Below are 24,232 nucleotides of genomic sequence, written 5' to 3'. Positions count from 1 at the left end.
CCCAGTGGGAAAAGAAGAAATCTTGGGGAGAACCACAGTATGGAGGGATCCCTCTCCCAGGGTCGGACAGCTTTGGCAACAGCTAGCATGAGACAATAAGAAGTAAAGCCTAGGACAATGTTGAGGACAGTTCGTTGGACGGTCCAGCACAAGAACCACGGATCCCAGCAGTAGAACCGAAGCCAGTCCACGGGCAGGACCGACAGGGGTGTCCTCCCGGTCCGGACGGAGCTTGTTCATAGGCCTTCGTAATAGTGGAGTCAGCAACTGAAACTGGAGAAGACTCCCCCTCGAAGGGGGGGACAGCAGGTGAAAAGCAATGAACGGACTAAAGGGAATAACATTCAGACATTAGAGGATAGGGCTCAGTGCACCGTACTTCCCACAGCATTCTAGCTCCTGGGGCAGCTTTGTGGACACTTAACTGTTTAAACTAGTATTTAGTTAGTATAGTTTAGTTTAGTTTAATTTAGTTTGGTTTAGTTTAATTTTGTTTAGTGTAATTTGGTTTGATTTAGTTTAATTTAATTTAGTTTAGTTTAGTTTAGTTTAGTTTAGTTTAGTTTAGTTTAGTTTAGTTTGGTTTACTGTAGTTTGGTTTGGTTTACTTTAGTTTGGTTTGTTTTAGTTTAGTTTAGTTTAGTTTAGTTTAGTTTGGTTTACTGTAGTTTGGTTTGGTTTGTTTTAGTTTAGTTTAGTTTAGTTTAGTTTAGTTTAGTTTAGTTTAGTTTGGTTTGGTTTGTTTTAGTTTAGTTTAGTTTAGTTTAGTTTAGTTTAGTTTAGTTTAGAATCCCTAGCTGACCTGATCATAGGCTGCATCGAAGAGAAACGTCTTGAGCCTAACCTTAAATGTGGAGACTGTGTCTGCCTCTTTGACACCACTTGGAAGCTGGTTCCATAAAAATGGTGCCTGATAGCTAAAGGCTCTTCCACCTAGTGTCCATTTAGAGACTCTAGGAGTCACCAGTAACCCTGCATTTTGAGAGCGAAGTGCTCTGATTGGTTGATAAGGCGTTAAAGCATCTTTGAGATAGGTTGGAGCCATCCCATTTAGGATTTTGTAAGTGAGGAGAAGGATTTTAAATCTAACTCTAAACTCGACTGGAAGCCAGTGAAGAGATTTTAGAACGGGAGTAATGTGTTCACGTCTTCTAGTTCCAGTTAATAATCTGGCGGCTGCATTTTGAACCAACTGAAAGTTTTTTAATACACACATGTGTACAAGCACGTGGGGGCCACACAAACTACTGAGAATCATTTTGAGTTGCCACATTGACATTTTGGCAAGATGGACCAGTCTGCTGCATCAAGTTTTCACTTTCATTGTCGGGGTGTTTTTGATTTCCCCCCTCTATAGGGTGATCATTTTCATTTCTATCAAATTAAGTGGCAAGATTTTGTTGCTAATACATCACCTACTTATTATCATGAAAGATATTAAAGATCCCCCCCCCTCCCCCCCACCCCTGGTAGATCTGATGTGTTTTCGGAGTGTTACTCTAATTTTTTGGAGCCATGTACGTACATGTGGACAATTAAATTGTTTCCTACAAATATGACTTTACAGCTGCAGTGTCCAACCTGTGGCTCATGGGCCAGAACCGTACCGTGAGATGATGCTGCAGCAGAATACAAAATTACAAAGGAGATATTTCCTTCTTAAAAATTAATGTTAATTTTCTGCTCAAGCTGGAAAACTAAGAGAAGTAATGACACTGCCTCAAACCACTGATGTACAGTTCATCAACATTAATTGTTTTCTCTTTTTGTTGTTGTTGTTTTTATTTTGTTTGGCACAAGCAGCAAAGGACAGCGAACTGGAGTTTCAAAAAACTGAGCTGGACAAACTGAATACACAACAGCAAGGTACATTTATCAAACTGAGAGATTTATTTAAGTGATACATATATGTACATGAGGACAATTAAATTATTTCCTATAGATATGACTTGATAGCTGCAGTGTCCAACCTGTAGCTCATGGGCAATAGCAAGTCCGTGAGTTTGGAGTCACAGGAGAGCCAAAATAAAATATAAATCTACTAAAAAATAAGAAATAACTGTTTAAATATAAGCAGGAATAAATACATGAATAAATAAAGCTGTAAAAAAAATAAGGGAGCGAATGTTGAAATATAAAGAGAAATAAAGAAATTAATAAGTAAAAATAAACCTGTTGAGAAATAAGGAAATAATTGTTTCAATTTAAAGGTGCATTAAGGAGTTTGTACGTTTTATGCGAAACAGCACCCCCTGCAGGCCTTGGGTGTAATGCAGCTTAGTGAAACACTCGAGCCTGTGGCTTCCGTGCACAGAAGAGGGCAAGGCCGGATTAATCATTAGGGCAACTGGGCAATTGCCCAGGGGCCCGAGACCTACGGGGTACACAGCAGTAGCCGCATAACCAGAGCAGAGGCGCAACTTACATAGGGTCGGTGGGTCATGAAAACCCACGGGCCCTCTTTTGGTGAAATCCACTGCCAAGGATTTTTGTTTGTTTGTTTAAATCCGAGGCGGAATGAGCAGCAGCTGCTTTCTCTCCAGCCAGAGGCGCCGCTACTGGCTAGGGCCCCGAGCTGAAGGGGGCCCCGAGGGACGGCTGACATCAGTAAATTTCAATGACAAATTAAAGGTGCTACACTATACACTAGATGCTGCAACGACAGCGTGTGGAAAATCCCCCTCATGGGGCCCTTTCCGAATGCTCAGCGGTTAGTTGCTGGTAGGAGGGCCCCGACAGATGGCGAATATCAGCGACACAGCTTGAAATCCCCGGATAATTTACAATGACACGTCTGGAACCTACCTAATGGGGCCCCACGACTACCCGACTTGCATCAACGTGATGCATTACATGCAGTCAATATTCGGCATTCAATAGTACAACGCCATGACTGCATTTGCACTTCATGCCACTAGGTGTGCTGTTTGCATGTTCAACCTTATTTTACACAGACACCACAGAAGAAGAAGAGCTGCAGGCTCTCTCTGCATGTTGTGAGAAAAAGCTGCAGGACATGGTATTATGCTCAATGATGCGATGCACCGTTTTTTCAGTAAAAGAGAAGAAGTGAACTTGTTACTCTTGTAACCGGGTTGAACCGATAAAAAGTGGTTGTAAACAATAATGGTCCACATGTCATGGGCTTTATGTTTGCACTTATGAGCGTTTCCCATAAATTTGTTAACTCGTGATTAGATTATTATTATTATTTTTTTTTTATGTACTGCAAAATTGCACTTAAGAAACATGGACATGTAAAAATAACTGTCGCTCTTAGAATTCTGAACTAGTCCTTTTTCTTGTTGTGAGAATGACTTTATGTTTGGTAATGAAAATGCTTTGATCATTTTCAGGCAAACTGCTGATTATTTCAGATTTTATCTTTTTCTTTTGTCAATGAACTGCGACTGCAATGAAATAATGAAAGCAAAAAGTTTTGAACTGCTTTCATTATCACTGTCCCTGTTATTTGGCCTCCTTTATATGTTTACCCAAATTCAAGATTTTTACAAGTACGGTATTTGAAGTTTTCAGAGTGGCTGCTTTCTTTGAGGCAAAAAGTGGGTTACTTTCTATGCAACCGCTCATAGATCAGCTTAGACCATCGTACTTGCGCATGTTCTAACACTAAATGTGTGTTTTGGGGGGCAATAAGTGCTTTAGGATTTTGTAGGTGTCAGAATTTTAGCTTAGAGGGGGCACTTTGAAAGAACTTGCCCAGGGGCACGTCAGGGTCTTAATCTGGCTCTGGAAGAGGGGAACTCCTTCCTCGCTCTCTTAGTGGCGCTCAAGTAAAATTTAAGTTTCTTTTACCTGGTGGAGTCTGTGTTGGAGTTGTGGCAGTGCTAGAAGCCAGTATTTTCTTACTTTCTGAAAGATCCTGCTCAGTTGTTGCTCACTAAGCATCTGGCGGAGTAATGGTGGACAAAGCGAAACTTAAGGAAATCAGGTCAGTGGGAGCGCGCATTACCTCACATCATCTCAAATTCTCCCAAAAAAAATTCTGGTGCTGGACTGGCACTGCAACTTTTAAGTGGCAATTTAGCGCTGTTAGCGGTACTTGCAATGAATATGTCAGAGCACGTTGTACACATCATTAACATGTGTAACATATTTATGGTGGAAAATAAGAATTTTTAAAGTTGAAAAACTCCTTAATGCACCTTTAAAGAAAAAGAAAGAAAGAAATTTTGTCTTAGTTTTTTCCTTTTGCTTTACCATTTTGCCATTTCCTTTTTCCCTTTGCTTTTATGTTTTTCCTTTTTTATTTCTTTGTCTTTTTCCTTTTCTCTTTCCGCTTTGCTTTCGCTTTTTCTGATGAACTGAGCTGTCAATCAAATGGCTTTTGGCAGGGTTTTCTATGCAGAGCCAGTCATCAACACCTGATGGCAGGATCCCTGCTTGGTTTTAGTTTACAGCTAAAATGAAGCGATATCACCTGTGAGAGGAGCTACACACCTAGGGTGACCAGATGTCCCTGAATTTTTTAAAATGCAGTCTCACCGAGGCTATTATCTGGCGCTGATCAAACAGCTGTGTGTCTGTGGTCGGGACACAGGAGAGCCGTCCTCAGGGGGCGGGGTGGGCTCTAGGATGATCTGTCAATCAAGCCAGACGCGGGTGTGCGCCTGCTGCCCGACCCTGCCCCGCCACAAACAACAACAGCGTTGCTTCGGCATGCAGCAGCAGACATGGAGGAAAAAAATAAAGACACGACTCGTAAAGAAAAAAGGGAAATGCAGCAAAGAGTGGGACACCATTTCCTCCTCCTGGGTAAGAACAGTGCAGGGTGACTGCACCAAAGTTTTCTGTGATGCTCGTCAGAGCAATTTCCGTTTCACATGGAGGTGAATATGATGTGAGACAACAGTCCGACACTCACAAAAAATGTGTGGCTCAAAAGAGCAGTTCCCATTCCATAAATACGTTCCTGGTGAAACCCAAACAACTGGAACACAGATAAAGTGACAGCAGCTGAACTAACAAGCGTCTAACATGATGTAAAATACTCCCGTTCATACAGGTCAGAACACTGTGGCAGTAAGCTACAGTATGTCTTATTTGAATATGAGCTTCAGTATTGTTCTATCAAAACAAACAATTTAATAGTGTGGTGTTTGTATTTTATATCTTTTTGTGCCTTCAGTACCACAATTTTTATTTATTTATTTAACATTTTATTTATAAAGGAGTAGCCTCTTGAGATGCACCATCTCGTTTTCAAGGGGTTCCTCTGAAATAAATGACAATTAACATAAAGAGCATGGCGTGAAATGTGGCAATGCACAGTAAATAGCAGGTTACTACATCATTTAAAATGCATTTGGTAGAGGTCTAATTAGTCTGCTATTCTGAACTGCATGAATGAGGTGAGCTCCTTGCAGCATTTTTAAATTCAGATTGTTGGATTTGATTTGTTGAGCCTAGAGGTGAATGGAGCTTTCTTCAGGAGCCACATCTTGTACTTGAATATGTGGTTCATTATTGTTCAGAACAAACACTTTAATGTTGTGGTGTTTGGAGTTGAGTGAAGGTTTTGTTGTTATCTTACATGAACCTGGGAAAGTTGCATTAAAATGAAATATCATTTACTTGAACAGAATACCGGGACATTTTTTAAAATAAATTATTGAAGACAACCAGGACATCTTGGTGTCCCACATTGTCCCACTCAGATATAGTCTCTGTCCCACATGTGGTAAATTGGGATCTGGTCACCCTATACATACCACACAATCTAAGAGTGCACTACTGTGACACTAAAAGGAGGGAAACTTGCACAAACAATCAGGAACACAGTTCAATATGCACTCAAGTACAAGATAAATTGTTCAACCTGTATATCTTTAAAATTTAGCTCTTGCTCAGCTAACTTCTCATTCTCCGTTATCTGTTTTCCATCCATCCATTTTCCTCTGCTTATCCGGGACCGGGTCGCGGGGGCAGCAGTATAAGCAGAGATGCCCAGACTTCCCTGTCCCCAGACACTTCCTCCAGCTCTTTCGGGAGGATCCCAAGGCGTTCCCAGGCCTGAGAGACATAGTCTTTCCAGCGTGTCCTAGGTCTTCCCCAGGGTTTCTCCTCCCAGTGGGACATGCCCAGAACACCTCCCCAGGGAGGCGTCCAGGAGGCATCCTAAACAGATGCCCGAGCCACCTCAGCTGGCTCCTCTCGGTGCGGAGGAGTAGCAGCTCTGCTCCGAGCTCCTCCCTGCTGACTGAGCTCCTCACCCTATCTCTAAGGGAGCGCCCAGCCACACTATGATGGAAGCTCATTTCAGCCGCTTGTGTCCGGGATCTTGTCCTTTCGGTCATGACCCAAAGTTCATCACCATTGGTGAGGGTGGGAACGTAGATTGACCGGTAAATTGAGAGCTTCTTTTCTGATTCTGATTTCTGATTCGGCTCAGCTCCTTCTTCACCACAACGGACCGATACAACGACCGCATCACCGCAGACGCTGCACCGATCCGCCTGTCAATTTCACGTTCCATTCGTCCCTCACTGAACAAGACCCCAAGATACTTAAAGTCTTCCATTTGGGCCAGAGTCTCTCCCCTGACCTGGAAAGGGCAGGCCACCCTATTCTGGTCGTGGACCATGGCCTCAGATTTTGAGGTGCTGATCCTCATCCCTGTCGCTTCACACTCGGCTGCGAACCACCGCAGTGCATGCTGTAGGTCCGGGTTTGATGAAGCCAACAGGACAACATCATCTGCAAAAAGCAGAGATGAAATCCTGTGGTCCCCAAACCGGAACCCCTCTGGCCCCTATCTGCACCTACAAATTCTTTCCATAAAGATTATGAACAGAACCGGTGACAAAGGGCAGCCCTGCCGGAGTCCAACATGCACCGGGAACAGGTCCGACTTACTGCCAGTAATGTGGACCAGACTCCTACTCCGGTCATACAAAGACCGGACGGCCCTTAACAAGGGGCCCCGGACTCCGTGTTCCCGAAGCACCCCCCACAAGGCACCACGAGGGATGCTGTCGAACGCTTTCTCCAAGTCCAAAAAAACACATGTGAAGTGGTTGGGCGAACTCCCACGAACCCTCGAGCACCCTATGGAGGGTATAGAGCTGGTCCACTGGTCCACTGTTCCACGATCAGGACAAAAACCACATTCTTCCTCCTGAATCTGAGGTTTGACTATCGGTCGGATCCTCCTCTCCAGTACCCTGGACAAGACTTTCCCACGGAGGCTGAGGAGTGTGATCCCCCTATAGTTGGAGCACACCCTCTGGTCCCCCTTTTTAAAAAGGGGAACCACCACCCCAGTCTGCCAATCCAGAGGCACCGTCCCCGATTGCCACACAATGTTGCAGAGACGTGTCAACCAAGACAGTCCCTGCGCATCCAGAGACTGAAGGTACTTGTGGTGAATCTCATCCACTCTCGGTGCCTTGCCACCGAGGAGCTTACCAACCACCTCGGTGCCTTCAGTTTGAGTGATGGACGAGTCCACCTCTGGGACCTCAGCCTCTGCTTCCTCCAATACGTGGCGATGGGGATTGAGGAGGTCCTCAAAGTATTCCTTCCACCATCCAATGATATCCCCAGTTGAGGTCAGTAACTCCCCACCTCCACTATAAACAGTGTTAGTAGAGACTTGCTTTCCCCTCCTGAGGCGCCGAACGGTTTTCCAGAATTTCTTCGAGGCCGACCGATAGTCCTCCTCCATGGCTCCCCGAACTCCTCCCAGACCCGAGTTTTCACCTCCACAACCACTCGGGCTGCAATTCACTTGGCCTGCCGGTACCTGTCAGGTGCTGCTGGAGTCCCACAAACCAACAAGGCTCGATAGGACTCCTTTAGCTTGACGGCATCCCTTAATTCCGGTGTCCACCACCGGGTTCAGGGGTTGCCACCACCACAGGCACCGGAGACCTTACAGCCACAGCTCCGAGCAGCTGGTTCGACAATGGAGGTGGAGAACATGGTCCACCCGGACTCAATGTCCCCAGCCTCCCTCGGTATATGAGAGAAGCTCTCCCGGAGGTGGAAGTTGAAAACCATGCTGACAGAGAGTTCCACCATACGTTCCCAGCAGACCCTCACAACATGTTTGGGTCTGCCAAGTCTGTCCGGTTTCCTCCTCCGCCAGCAAATCCAATTCACTACCAGGTGGTGATCGGTCGACAGCTCTGCTCCTCTCTTCACTCAAGTGTCCAAAACACGTGGCCGGAGGTCAGATGACTCGGCAGCAAAGTCGTTCATCGACCTCCGACTTAGGGTGTCCTGGTGCCAACTGCACTTATGGACACCCCTGTGCTCGAACATGGTGTTGGTTATGGACAAACTGTGGCTAGCACAGAAGTCTAATAACAGCAGTTATTAGCCAAATCGCAGTGCAGAGTACCCGGCCTTCTTGGAGTCACTGGGAGGCGTGCTGGACAGTTCTCCATCTAGGAACTCAATTGTTCTACTGGGGGATTTCAACGCCCACATGGGCAGCGACAATGAGACCTGGAAGGGGGTGATTGGGACGCACAACCTCCCTGATCTGAATCCGAGTCGTGTTCTGTTATCTGTTTTATTTTATTGATTTTGCTGATGAATCATTGAGCAATCAGATTTTGAAAAATATAATAATGTGAGATTCCTCGATAACAGCCTTTGATTTGACTGTCAGTGACGGGGTATTTGGATGTCTTTGCTCATCCAGCCTGTGACTTCTTCTCTGTGCAACTTGAGATATAGACTTCTGCATATCGCTACAGAGTCCAGACTGAGAAATCCAGCTCGTCTGAGCGGCTGAAAGTGTCACGAGTACGCTTGCAAACTGCATGGTGTGTAGCTCCTCTCACAGGTGATACTAGCCATGCGCTAAAACTAAGCAGGGATCACTACTAGCCCTGGACAGAAAGCCCCACCCAAAGGCATTTGATTGACAGCTCAGTCGATCAGTGAAAGCAAAAGCAAAATAGAAAAAGAATTGGAAAAGACAAAAAAAAAAAACAAACGAAACGAAAACGGAACGGCAAAGGGGAAAGCATAGACAAAATGCATCTTTTGATTTGTTTCTCTTTGTATTTTCACATTTATTTCCATATTTTTTAACAGTTTATACTTTATAATGTCGCTCCTGTGACTCCATACGTGAGATGATGCTGCAGCAGAATATAAAATTAAACAGGAGATATTTCCTGTAAAACTTAAAGGTATACTGGAGGATTCTCCGCCGATTTCGTACAACATGGCCGATTTGCCATTTTTGGAGCACTGCGCATGCGCGGCTCCCTCGCATGAGGACTGTGGGACCGCGCACGTCAGCCGCATGTCAGTTTGTTTACATCCGCGCAGCTGGAGCATCGTCTTTCCGCAGAGGATTTTAAAACACATTTGTAATCATGTCGGACTCTTCTTCCAATCATCCATAAGAATACGATCCGTAAAGTACTTTCTTACGTGTTTATGCAACAGAAACACATTAGAATGGGATAATCAGCATGTTACCTGTCCAGCAGAAACTTCCCCACGTCGTGATCAGTCCTAAATCCCTTTTGTGCTCTGAATGTCCGCCACCTCGTAAAGGAATCTCCCAGTAAAACACGCGTTTTGCCCTTCTTTTCTATGGCCTTTCTTCTATCCTCCGGGAGCTTCATTTGGAGACCCGTTTTATCCGATAATAACCCGAGAGCGGACACGCACGTAAGAGCGGGTGGGGGCTTGTAGCCGCCGGCCCGGAACAGACCCCACCGGCCAGAACACACCAGCCGTTTGGGAAACCTCCCGAACCTCCCGATGGCCACCCCGCCCCTGTTCGGAGGTGTTCGCGAGGGGAACAAGCCGCTTCTGCGGCTTCTGCGATGGTTGCTCCCGCTGCATGTCACTTCCTAAAAAATGTTCTACGCATGCGCGGCTCGAGACAAGCGCGCGCACAGAGGCGGCGACTCGACATGACACGTCATCACGCAAACGCGTTCCCACATTGACTGGCATTATGACTGCCCAATCATAAGTTGGAACCATACAATTCTGATTGGTTCTAAGGATCCTCCATTATACCTTTAAGAAAATTATATTCATTTTCTGCACAAGCTGGAAAAGTGAGACAAGTCATGACACTACCCTAAACCACTGATGTACTGTTTAACAACACTGATTGTTTTTTCTGTTTGTTGATCTTTTTGTTTTGTATTTGATACAAGCAGCAAAGGACAGAGAACTGGAACTTCAAAAAACTGAGCTGGTGAAACTGAAGACACAACAACAAGGTACATTTATCAAGCCAAGAGACTTATGTTAAGTGAAACTTATATATACATGTAAACAATTAAATTATTTCCTCCAAATTTGACCTGATAGCTGCAGTGTCCGACCTGTGACTGATGGGCCAAAACCAGCCCGTGAGATGACGCTGCAGCAGAATACAAAATTACAGAGGAATTTTTTTCTGGAAATCTGAAAAATTTCTGAAAAACCTCAAACCACTGATGTATCATTTCATAACATTAGGCATGTTTACACGGATTGTAAATGTGTCATATAAACACTCGGGACAGAATATATTCCAGATCCGATTGTACGAGGTAGTCTTCACCGATCAATAATCTGGCAGTGCCTCATATAAACCACGCCTGACAGCAGAGCGAATTATGATGGGGATTATTCATTCCTTGCATGCGTTCCCTCGTACGGCCCTACATGGCCAGGCTCCAATATATATCAGAGACCCAATAAAGCCCTACAGCTCGGCTCCAAGCCTGAGGTCCTCTGATCAGAACTTGCTGAGAGTTCCCCGGACTCCCTTTAAAACTAGCAGACATGCTCATTCATATCCACCGCGCCTCGCCTCTGGAACAAGCTTCCTTCAGAGTTCCGCTCGCTGGACTCAGTGGATGCCTTCAAAAAACACCTAAAAACATTTCTGTTTAAGATGGCATTCTAGTCCCTCTGAGCAGCACTATCTTGGCAGTAACTTATACTGTCTTTATAATTTGTTATTGCTGTTATTGTTATTGTTATTGCTAACAATCGGCTCCTAATGGCAGTGGGAAAGGGTTTTACCGGCATTTCAAACTGGGTCGTTCGACCCTGCAATCGACCCGGGAATTTACCGGGTAGCGAGACCAGAGAACTTCCCCTGATGCATGGGGAAGAGGAGATGCGTCTACAGGTAACGGGGACTATGTTCCGCTGCATTGTTTACTTTCGTTGTGCTCTGTCGCGCTAATGATGTTATCAATGTGGGACACCATCAGCGCGGGAAAACGCAGTGACGCAGCTCGCCAGCAGCCGGTGAGACCCGGGTCTGCAGGCGGTGTGAAAGGAGTCTAAAAAGCCGATCGTTAGTGGGTCGCAGACACGGGTCGACACGCTAGTTGCAGTGGGAAAAGGGGTATTACTTACATATAAACACAATGCTAAGCGCTGAGGACTGATGGCTGCAACGCTAAAGATCAGAACCTGAAAATTCCGTGAGAGACTTTGTGCACATGTCACATGTCGTCCATTTGGGAGGACGCCGTTTTATCCACTTCACCATCATGAGACTTGTGTTCTTGTGTCAATTTTCAGCTCTTGCTGGAGAACTGCTGACCATTAAATCCAGAGCAAACATCACAGAAAACCATGTGGAGGCTCTGAGGAGAGAAGGGGAAGGTTTGTGATTGTAGAAACAAGCTCATCTTCACTGCAATGTCTCTATTTTTAAGTTAAATACTTTGACAGAAGGATGTTTTTCTCTCTCACAGTAAAGAAAGTGGCGTTTTCAGCTTCCCTTTCGACTTCAGGGCGCGAAGTCATCGGACCATTTAACACTCAAACACCTCTGGTGTTCAGATATGTTGTTACAAATATTGGAAATGCCTATAACCCTAATACAGGTAACCAAGTTTATACGTTTAAACCATTAATTATTATTTGAGTCATTGTTAAAACAGATCTAGTAGAAAATGATCCATGTTCCTCAGTGTCAGTCCTCATCTCTCCAGAAAGAAAGGCCAGAAGGATTACACTGTGAATGGAAAGAATCAGCTTATCTGTAGTCAGTTAGATTGATGTGAGAGGAGTTTCATTCTTTTACATTTCTTTTTCATGTTTATTCATATTTATTTACAATACTTGTGGAATATTTAACAACAGTATTTTTTGTCATGATGACGACTATTTTCACCAAATGTTCAAGGACCCAGTGGATCAGCTTGTATGTAGTCAGTTTGAGTGATGTGAGCGGAAGTTTAATATTATTAATTTCTTTTTCATGTTATATTTTAATCATTTCACACTACATGTGGAACACATATCACAATACCTTTTTTTCACTTTATTTGCTGTTGATTTTTTTTCATCAAATCTTAATGGACCCCACCTGATGTTAACATCCTAATGTGTGTGTTGCAGGTTTTTTTATAGCACCAGTGAGAGGAGTCTACCACTTTGAGATACACGTTTTTGGAATTGGCCATCCAACACAAGGTTCAGGTGCTTACTTAGTGAAGAATGGACAGAATGTTGTCCTTGCATATGAACATCAGACTTCTGGTATTGGTAAATCTTCCAACGGTGTCGCATTGTTATTGGAGGTCGGAGAAGTTGTGTTTGGGCGTCTTTTTGAGAATAGCAGAATTCTTGATAATGGAAATCGCCACAGCACCTTCAGTGGTCATCTGATGTTTACCATGTAAACTACAGACAGTGTTTTATGTTTTTTGCAGTATGATAGCTGGAACCACCCAGCTGTGTTCCTCAGACAGACTGGAGCAGTTGATATAAATCTGATGTTTTTTTTAACTGCAAAAGATCCATAAATGTTTAATAATGTTATATTTAATCAAAATTACATACAGTTAGAGGCTTTTAATCATAATGGATTAAATATAGAGGATTGCAGACATACAAACCAATAGAACAACCTTTTCATTCTTACCAATTCATATTACATTCAATTTTTATATTAGTGTTGTTAGTGTCACATGTTGAGTCAGATGAACAAACTGTTAATTAATGCTGATCATTCTGGATACATAATTATAATTATTAATTATTCATATTTAATTTCAATTCAATTCAATTCAGCTTTATTTATGAAGTGCCAATTACAACATGGTCGTTTCTAGACACTTTTACAGAGAAAATCCAACAGATCCACATGAGCAAGCGTAAGCGACTGTGGAAAGGAAAAACTCCCTTTTAACAGGAAGAAACCTTTGCAGAACCAGGCTCAGAGGTGGCGGCTTTCTACTATTCCGGTTGGGGGGAGGAGACAGAAAGACAAGGAGATAGGACAGACAGCTTCTTGTATCTACATACAATTCATATATAAACACAGGGTACATAGGTTACAAGAGGAACAATCATCAATAGCATGTAGCAATACAATGAAATTACATTGAAACGAGAGAAGGAGCAGAACTGGGAGCCGGTTCCACATGGTAGGAGCCCAGGGTTAAGTAAACGCTTACACCCACTGGTTCCAGGTTACCTCGATTAAAGGTGCTGTAGGCAGGATTCGGCATCTCTGGTCTCTTAGGTTTACCTAAGCAAGATGGCGATTTGAAACCCAGCACAGCCAATCCTGTCCTGTTTTCTCTGACATCACGCACTTACGCAAGTTAAGCCCCTCCCACAAGAACGTGTGACGAAGGCCCCTCGACTAATCACGGTTAGAGCCTCAGGGGCTCTTCTGATTGGTCAAAGATACCTGGAGCTGTCGAGATTCCTTCTCAGCTCAGAACAGAGACAGATGGAAACGCTGCGCCCTTGCGGTAGTGCAATTATACTACACTCCTAAAGGATTATCAATGGATACTCTAACATTTAATCCAAAGAAAACACAGAAAAATTAGCACTGACTAGCAAAATCCTGCCTACAGCACCTTTAATTAGTGGAGCAGCTGTTTTGATTGATGCCCAATTAGAATTGCACCCACTGGATCCAGGCTGTCTCAATGGATCAGCTGATTGATGTTTTGTCTGCAATCCCTCAAGCACGGCTCAAGTCCACCTAAGAGACAGCCTTTTCGTCCAAGGTTTCGGTGTTCTGACTTTTCGGTCTCCCACAGCGGAAAGAGAGAGAGAGGGGAGAGATCATTTTATTTCCATTGAAGTGGACACAGGTTCACAGATTTATACAATAAATCCATGACTCATTTTCCCAACATCACCTTACAGAACAGTTACATAACAGTTGAGAGAGAGAGAGAGGACATGACCCCTAGCTGTAAGCTTTATTGAATAGAAAGGTCTTAAGCCTCGTCAAAGTTATTTAAGTATTCATAATATAGTACAGTCATGTTGTTTTTTGGTTTTTTTTTTTTGCTTTGTGTGGTTATATCAATAGGAAAATTACAAGTCTGTTACCATTAATCAAATGTTATGGAAGTTTTTTTTTCTTTACTGGCATGGCTTATATTACACACATTATTCTGTGTTTCTCCTGGTAATAAATTTTAATCTGAGGAGAAGAAAGTCTCAATGTGTTGTTTTCTGTTTCTCTCCATCTCTCCATGTCACTTTATAGAACTGAAAGTCATGAGGAATTGGAGCTGTGTCAGAAAAGTTCCCACAGGGATAACTGGCTTGTGGCGGCCATACGTTCATGGCGACGTCATTTTTGATCTTCGATGTCAGCTCTTCCTGTCATGGTGAAGCAGAATTCACCAAGCGTTGGAGCTACGATTAGAGCATCGGGTCTGTGCAGGTGTCACCCTGAAAAGGTCATCTGTCCTTCACAGAGGAAACAAAGAGGCAAACAAACACACTCATTCACATCTATGGTCATTTAAGGCTCGTCCATGCTTCACATGTCTGCGTTACCTCATGTGCTATGGAGCGTCCGCACCACCAATGCGCACGCACTTTAATTCCCCGATGCTACATTTTGGGCTCAGCGGTGTGCATTCCTTGCAGGCACATTGATTCACACATCCTCGGGGAGCTTTTTATTCTGTTCCTGACTGGCCGGGGCAGCGAACGAGTGATTTGATACTTTCACTTCTGTCGGCAGACGTTCTCATCCCTCCCGACAGAGTCTGCTCTCTCTGTCCATGAGTTTTTCACTCTCTGGAAGTCTTTGTAGATGGAGCTATAGCCTGATGGCTCACGGCCCGAACGCACTGGACGCGGAAGCGCCGCGCGCTTCTGATCGCCTCCCATGTTAACCTATCTAACCGGCCGCACCGAACGCGCAGTGGAGCGCCACGCACGCCGCGGCTCGCGCTCTGCAGCGCGCCCGCTCCGCTTCGTTCTATTTTTCATGCGAGCCACGAGCGCCGGGAGCGCCATATGTCAAGCGGGATCAAGCAGATCGGACAGGACAGGAAGTCGGAAACAGAAAAGGCAAGAGAATCCGGTCAATTTTCAAAATATAACAAATTAAATGACGATTAGTTACGGACGGTGTTGCTCGTCCGTCTATAATTTGTCACTTGGGTCTAATCACAAGACAGATGGACACACAAACAGACATACGCATGTACGCACCCAAACACACACGCACACACACACACACACACACAGACAGCGACAGACATTCACGTGATGCAAAAAAAAAGAGGACAGGAGGAGAAAATGTCTCTCCACAGGTCACCAAAACACACACATCCATACTGGCAGAGTGAGACAGAGGGAACAGGGAACAAACGTGAAAACCGAGAGCTGACGGAGCGAGCCGAGTGCAGCCGATGTGTGACCAGCGCGGAGAGCGCAGGCAGCAGATACGCCTCTGAAACAGCCGTGAAAACAATGCTGAGCTGCTTCTTCGCTGTCCAGGGTATCGTCCACAGCGAGTCTGTCCCTCCAGGTCAGACTGTAAATCAGGATTACTACATCGAAGTCCTCAGATGGCTCCGTGAGGATGTGAGGAGGAAGCAGAGCGTAGTGGCGGAGTGGAGCCCGGTTGATCCACCACCACAGAGCGCCAGCGGACACGGCGCTGCGCGTCACGCAGTTTCTGGAGAAGAATGAGATGAATCTCCTCTCCCATCCGCCTTATTCGCCAGATGAAGCCTCGAGTGACTTGTTCTTGTTCCCCAAGTTGAAGAAGCAGCTGAAGGGACAGCGGTTTGCAGATGTGGAGGAGGTGACAGAAACATCGCAGCCGGCAAAAAATGGCACAATTACGCACGGGTGTCACGACACATTGGTGAAGTGGGAGACACGGCTGGAGCGCTGCATTAATGCGGATGGAGATTATTTTGAAGGCGACAGTGATATTTTATTTTGCCTCTGGTATTGTATATAGAGGGATATTTTGCCCCAAAATTATTTAATATGACACAGCAGAGTCAGATTTACAACATTTGAACACAACCAGTACTTTATACCACTTGAAAAATGAGTGAAGACATTACAATGTCAAAATCAGCTTACTTTGCTTGACAGAAACTGATTCCGCGGACTGGAAATCACTTTCTGGAAAAATCAAGTTTTGGCACGACACAGGCACTTTTAAGTTTGCGTAAGTGCAGTTTCTGTTTATTTTATCAACTGTTTGCATTGTGCGGACAGAGACAATGTTGTTTCACCGAAAATAAAATTTCAATACGTGAAGCCAGATTTTTATTTCCTTGTCAGTTATCATGAAAACTATTTATCTTTTAAACCTGGTGCTATGTCTATTTCCTGACATTGGGTGGCCTCCAGGCCTCATGGTTTGGCTCATTAATTCCCACCCGTCATTGTTTATGGGGGACACATCCTCCGAAGGCAACTGTGGGGCTGCTGATGAATCCATTCAGACGTTCTTTCATCCATTCCGTATTGGCGCAAAGCCGTGAGTGCCTGGTAGACACTTTTCAACACTAGAGTGACTATAGCGCATCAATAGACTTGTTTAGTTTGATTATGACGGGTGTACGATAATTTTCCTCAAAATACGATAATTTTATGTCTCTGGTATGATAATCCTACATTTCCCACCTGGCAACACTGGGCACGAAACTCAAGACACACGTAATCATTTGTGTTTGGTGGATGGTGGTGCTGTGATGAGCACTCTTGCCTCACAGCAAGAAGGTCCTGGTTTCAAAATACCAGCCTTTCTCTGTGGAGTTTGCATGTTCTCCCTGTGTGTGCGTGGGTTCTCTTCAGGTACTCTGGCTTCCTCCCCGGGTTCAAAAATATGCATGTCAGGTTAATTGGTGACCCTAAATTGCCCCTAAGTATGAATGGTTGTCTGTCTTATGCTGTGTTTCCACCAGATGTGGTGAACGCAACTGGATTCACGCGACAAATGAAATGGCACCACACTAGACGCGCAAGTTTTATCGCTGCAAAAAACCCTCACCGCGGCATCATGTCACTCCAATCCGACACGTCCGTGACGACCTCCACGCTGATAGGCTATCCTGGCACGAATTCGCTTGAAGAGTTCAGTTATTTCAACTCAAGCGATGAAGCGGCGTGCTCCACGCCGGTCAAGGTTGAGCGACAATCACGTCATGACATTGGCTTTGTATGTAATCTCATCGCATGAAAAAATCTCGTCATGTCCGGTGGAAATACGGGGTTATGTGAGGGCCCTGCAAGAGACTGGCTCACTGTCCAGGGTGGACCCCGCCCTCACCCATAAGAGGCTGGGATTGGCTCCAGCCCCCCTTGACCCTGAAAAGGATTTTTTTTTTTTTAAATGACTTAACTTCAAGCTTAGAACTATACAACAGGTGTCCATAATGGTCTCAGGAACAGGATGTCACTGGTAGAAGTGGATGGACTGTAGAACACCTCTTTTTTTACTTGGACATCGATAATGAAGCCAAACGGTTCCATGTGAAAACATCAAACAAAGCACAGAGTCTAAGCAATGGAGGAATGCACCTTCAGAGGAAAATCCACCAGACCAAGACTCAAGAACCCTCAAAGTACAGCAGATTATCACATCAAACTTGTTCACAGGTTCAAACGTTCTTTGGCAGAGAGAACTACCAAGTGGAGAAATCAAGGTGGGAGAGATCTGAAGTCCTGACCAAGAGCTGAAGAAAGTCCAGGTTCATGATACCAGGAGATAAAGTCACTGTTGGCTTGTCTCTAGAAGTTATCTGATTGATTCTTTGACATTGAGAGGGCAACCACTAAGCTCAGCCTCATCCATAAAATCAACATGGATGAACTTTATGATGAATGCTCCACAACAAAACTCATTGTGAAGAGGCTCTAAGAAGATGCTGAAGCTGAATGAAGTCTAAAGGTGTGGCTGCCAGGTGGGTGGCTCTCTTTCAAGAAGCTGACCTGACGAATATGCTGTCGATCATCAGCCACATCCTGAACATCTCAGCATCCACTGGATGTGTGGAAAGTATATTTTACTGAATGACCAACAAATGGAGTGACTGCAGGAACAGCTGCTTCATGGAGCTCATGAGGAGTGAGCTGCTGATCACTCTCAACTCTACATTAAGTTCTCATTTTATTTATTTTGTGTTTTAAAAGTTCGCTCTTGCACAATCTACACAAACGAAAATCCTTCAGGTGATCCTGCAACTGTCATGTGGTAGATCATAAGATAGATCGTATATGTAAACTAATAAACAGCACTTTAACAAAAAAAGTCTTGCACATTTTTCCTTGTAATGAAATATGAATGTAAATGTTTTCATGCAAAGTTTCCTGTGACACATTTTTCATGTCAAGTCCAAAGTAGAAGTTTTATCTCCCGGATGTTCTGATAAATACAACCACCTGCTAGTTACTGATCAGCTTCTGACATCCAGGACACTATTTAAGGCTGCACTGACATCGAGGACCATCAGTCTGACCGACACAGACCAACTTCTGAGAGAAGAGATGGAGACCTTTCTTTTTTTTTTGCTCCTGATTTGCTCTGTCTCTGCAGCTCAGCTCACTACAGAGTCTGACAGTGAAATTATTCTGCAAACTGAGTCAAAAGGAGAGGAACCAGCAAAAACGTTGAGGAACCAACAAAGCTGCACACCTGACATCCATGCTGTGCTGAGGGAGATGAGCGCAACACTGGCTGGACTGAAGTATGAAATAAGAGATCTACAAAGAGAGAACGAAGGTAAAACAGTAAGAGAAGTAATGACACTACCTCAATCCACCAATGTACCGTTTCCCAACATTAGGCATGTTTACACAGACTCAAAAACTCTCTCTATAATCGCATTATGAGTTGAAGTATCCCAGGTGAAGTACTGATTGTTTTCTCTATTTGTTAATGTTGTTTTTGTTTTGTTTGGCACAAGCAGCAAAGGACAGCGAACTGGAGTTTCAAAAAACTGAGCTGGACAAACTGAAGACACAACAGCAAGGTACATTTATCAAGCCAAGAGATTTATTTTAAGTGATACATATTTATACATGTAAACAATTAAATGATTTCCTCCAAATATGACTTGATCGCTGCCGTGTCCAACCTGTGGCTCATAGCTCAAAACCAGCCCGAGAGATCATGCTGCAGTAGAACACAAAATTACAAAGGAGAAATTTTCTGCAAATCTGAAAAATTAATGTTAATTTACTACAAAAGCTGGAAAAGTGAGTGACGTAATAAAACAACCTGAAACCGCTTATGCACCATTTCACAACATAAGGCATGTTCACATGGACCTAAACACCCCCCCCCCCCCCCCCGATAAAGTAATTATGAGGTGACGCGGATTGCAAATGTGTCATATAAACACTGTTAGCGGATTATATTCCAGATCCGATTGTATGACTTAGTCTACACCGATTAATAACCTGGCAGTTCCTCATACAAACCGTGCCTGACAGCGGAGCGGAATATAATAGATATTATTTGTTTTGTGCAAGTGTTCCCTCGCATGTAGTGACGTGATGATGTGCACAGTAAACAGGAAGCAGTAGAGTCAAACACAAGCAGAAGAACCCGACGGTGGAGAAATTGTGAAACAGCGAGTTGTTCAAAGACCTCTGTGGTAGACGACCAGCGGACCCCCAGGCCGGTGTTTTGGATTAACTGGTTCCCAGGTTAAAGAGTGACGGATTTCTGGCAACACATGCTGGTAACAACAGAAGTTAAAATAAGACTCACAAAAGGCACCAAACTTATAAATTTACTGTAATTGTGGATAATTGACGTTTGCCAGAACAACTTCAAGTTTCAGTTGGGTTTTCAACATCTGTTGATCACAAGTTAACAGGGAAACAAGTTAAATCAAAACATCGGCAGGCGGCGCGGGGCCTCACAGTCGACCGGTGTCATCAGCTCAACACTGGTACTCCGGCCTGCTGAGCGCTCACTCTTTGAGCAACGTATCATGGTGATGTTGAAACACTATTTGAGCAGATGTCGAGCAGAAATAAATAAATTGCTCGGTGCTGAGGACTGCTGGCTGCAAAGCTAAAGATCAGAACCTGAAAATTCTGTGAGACTTTGTGCACATATCACAGATGTCCATTTGGGAGGATGCCATATAATCCACTTCACCCGGGGCCCTTGTAAATGAGGATTAAAGGTGGATCACAAATGCGTTTAATACTATTGTTTTCAATCGGATTGAAAAAAGCACCCATGTAAACTGGGCCGTTGATTGTTTTCTCTGTTTGTGGGTTTTTGTTTTTTCAGCACTTGCAGCAAAGGACAGACAACTGGAGTTGCAAATAACAACACAACAGCAAGGTACAATTATTGATGAGAACTTCATTTTAAATGACAAATATATGTACAAATCAACGCTGAAAGGTATTTCCTCTACATGGGACTTTATAACAGCAGTTTCCAACATGTGACCTGTGTTCTTGTGTTGATTTGAAGCTGAAACTGGAGAACTGCTGACCATTAAATCCAGAGCAAACATCACAGAAAACCATGTGCAGAAAAAGCTCATCTTCACAGCAATGTCTCTGTTTTTGAGTTACATACTTTAACAGAAGGATGTTTTTCTCTCTCACAGTGAAGAAAGTGGCGTTTTCGGCTTCCCTGGTGGCTTCAGGCTCAATAACTCTGGGACCATTTAACACTCAAACACCTCTGGTCTTCACATATGTTGTTACAAATATTGGAAATGCCTATAACCCTAACACAGGTAACCAAGTATACATATTGAAATGGAGAACATCATTTCTTGTGTTTGCAGTGTTGTTCCGATACCATTTCTTAGTCCCCAATACCGATTTCGATACCAACCCAGCTGTGCAGAATTGGCTGATGCCGATACCGTACTGATACCATGCCTTTTGAAAAAAAGACAAAATAGAATTGCATTTTTTTTCTTTTATTCTTTCTCAAGAACTGCCACATCCTCCACCTCAGCCACCCCATGGGGCAGTGTTGCCATTTTTCCTCCTTCCCCCTCCCTTCCTCTCCTCCTTGGGTGGGCCTCTTGATGGGCCTTTTCTCATTGCTGCTGCACTGCCAGCTGATTTTCTCCCTATTTGCTCCATACTAATACTAATACTAGTACTGGGGGGGGGGGGGGGGGGGGGGGGGGGGTATTGTGGATGGCTTTAAATGTAAACAGAAGTATCTTGAAAAGGATCCTGATTTTGACAGGGAGCCCATGGAGCAGCTTATGGAGGGATTTGTGGGGGACACCAGAGAGGAGTGAGTTGTCGAGGCGGAAGGTGACGAGGCACCCAGACTCTTAACCTGAGGGGAGGGGGTCACTGTGGAGCTGTCGATTGTGAGGGAAAACCTGTTAGATTTGGACAGTGTGGAGTTGGTGCCAAAAAGAAGAAATTCTGTTTTATCACTGTTCAATTTAAGGAAATTTGAGGTGAACCAGGATTTGATTTCAGAGATGCAGCGAGTGAGGGAGGAGCGTGGGAGAGTGGAGATAGGTTTAGTCCGTGGGGGGGTTATGGGAGACTGTTCATAAGCGAATGTCTGTCTCTGTATCCGTGGGTGTTTGCAGTGTGTATGACCCAGGGGAAGAAGCTGTTTGTCAGTCTGTTAGTGTGTGATTTTATTGACCTGTCGTGTCTTCCAGAGGGGAGAAGGTCAAACAGGGAGTGGGCAGGGTGTAAGGGGTCTCCCATGATGGCATTGGTCCTCCTGAGGCAACAGGATGTGGAGATGTGTTCCAGGCTGGGCAGGGGGCAGGCGATTGATCTTTTGGGCAGTGTTAATGACCCTCTGCACCGCCTTCCTGTCCTGAGCTGTGGAGCCTGCGTGCCACACACTCATACAGTACGTTAGTATGCTCTCCACAGAGGAGTGATAGAAGGCCAACAGCAGCTTTGTGTCCAGGTTGTTTTTCCTGAGGACAAGTAGGAAGTGTAGATGCTGCTGAGCTGTTTTGACCAGGGCCCTGATGTTCTCAGACCAGGAGTGGTCTGCAGAGATGTGGGTTCTCAGACACCTGAAGGTGGTGACAGTCTACACCTGTTCTCCATTTATGAGGAGGGGTGTGTTCTGTCTGATCCTCCTAAAGTCCATGATCAGTTCTTTAGTTTTCTGGATGTTCAGGGTCAGATTTTTTGCTGAGCAACAGCGTGACAGCTCCTCCACCTCGGCCATGTACGTTGTCTCGTCTTTGCCTTAGATGAGTTCAACCACGGTGGTGCCATCCGCATATTTAATGATGCAGTTGATTGGGTGAAATTAAACGATTTTAAATAGCCTGAAAATACGGCATGAAAATATATGGTAACACTTTACTTGAATCACCCAGTATGACACATTATAATTAGTTATAAACACTCATAAATGATCACAATGCTTTATAACCCACTATACAGCATAGGGTTTGGGTTTGGGTTGGGGCTAGGGTTAGGTCCTGACATTATAAAGCATTGTGATCATTTATGAGTGTTTATAACTGTAGTTATACAGTGCTTTAATATACTTATAATGTGTTATACGGGGGTGCTTCAAGTAAAGTGTTACCAAATATATATCTGAACTTTTATTCTCTGTCAGTTAAATGTCTTAAGACGTTGTAGACATGCACTCAATTTTATTTTGAAAATCCATGTGTCACAACAACTTCAAGTTATGTTACTTTGGTTTAAGCATGTGTCTACAGTGTTCAAGCAATGGGTAAAAACTGTAAATGTCTTAAAGCTTTGCAGCCACGCGCTCAACTTTGCTTTGAAAATCCATGCCTTATTTGTTAGTACTCACCGATACCGATGGCAGCGTTTTTGTGTCATATCGGGGCCCCTCCCAATACTAGTATCGGCATCGGTGCAACACTAATTTTTTTTAAGTCATTGCTGAAACAGATCTAGTACAAAATGCTCAATGTTTCTCAGTGGCAGTCCTCATCTTTCAAGAAAGAAAAGCCAGAATGGAATGTGGAATGTGAATGGAAACCAGAATCAGCTTATCTGTAGTCAGTTAAACGGATGTGAGGGGAGTTTGATTCTTCCTTACTTCTTTGTAGTGTTATATTTTAATCATGTAACACTACATATGGGACATATAATCACAGTGTATCATTTTTTCATGAGATTTATTGTTGACTATTTTCACCAAATGTTCAAGGACACCACCTGCTCTCAACATCTTAATGTGTGTGTTGCAGGTTTTTTCACAGCACCAGTGAGAGGAGTCTACCACTTTGAGATACATGTTGGTGCACATGGACATGCGTCACATCCTTCAGGTGCTCATATTATGAAGAACAGGCAGCAAGTTTTCATGGCATATGAACATCAGCCTTCTGGTTTTGGGAGTTCTGCTACCGGAGTCACGTTGTTATTAGAGGTTGGAGACGTTGTGTTTGTGCGTCTTTGGCACAATTCCAGAATTTTTGATAATGAAAATCACCACAGCACCTTCAGTGGTCATCTGATTTTCACCATGTAAACTACAGGCAGTGGTTTATGTTTTTTGCAGTATGATAGCTGGAACCACCCAGCAGTGTTCCTCAGACAGACTGGAGCAGTTTATATGAAACTGATGATCTTTTTCAACTACAAATCGTCCATTATTTTTTCTTCATATCTTATTTGTTGTCAAAATCATAGCTGCTTTGATTTTTAAATCATAATTGATTAAATATAAGGAATTCTGTAGATGTGCACCCCAATGAAGTTGCCTCTTAATTACCAGCAATTTCTTTTGCAAAGTTTTATTTCATATTTTCATATTTAGATTCAAAGGAACTTCAGGAGCTTCTGAGATTTAGAGTGATTGTTCTGGATTCATTAATTAGTCAAAATACAGTTCAATCGTATGTTGTTGTTTTTTTTTTACTTTTTATGGTTATTTCTGTCACTCTTCACTGTCTTTGTTCTATGTTACTCATAATAATAAATCTTAACCTGGGGTTAAAAAAAGCCTTAATGTGTCGTTTTCCTGTTTGCATCCATCCTCAGTATCACTTTATTCAACTGAAAGCCATGAGGCATTGGAGGA

The 24,232-nt window shown here is 43.9% G+C and overlaps 1 protein-coding gene across 1 annotated transcript in view; it reads left to right on the top strand.

Moving 5' to 3' along the window:
- Positions 1–24,232, top strand: part of LOC115408427 (uncharacterized) — a 79,586-nt gene that overhangs the window by 52,428 nt on the left and 2,926 nt on the right. The window contains exon 5 of the mRNA XM_030119183.1: positions 23,397–23,463. Within this exon, the coding sequence (XP_029975043.1) occupies positions 23,397–23,463 (67 nt within the window). The remainder of the gene's footprint in view (positions 1–23,396; positions 23,464–24,232) is intronic.

This window comes from Salarias fasciatus, chromosome 20 (assembly GCF_902148845.1).
Source record: "Salarias fasciatus chromosome 20, fSalaFa1.1, whole genome shotgun sequence".
Lineage (NCBI taxonomy): Eukaryota > Metazoa > Chordata > Actinopteri > Blenniiformes > Blenniidae > Salarias > Salarias fasciatus.
Note: the sequence above shows the minus strand (reverse complement) of the source record. Positions and strands in the feature narration are given on the sequence as shown.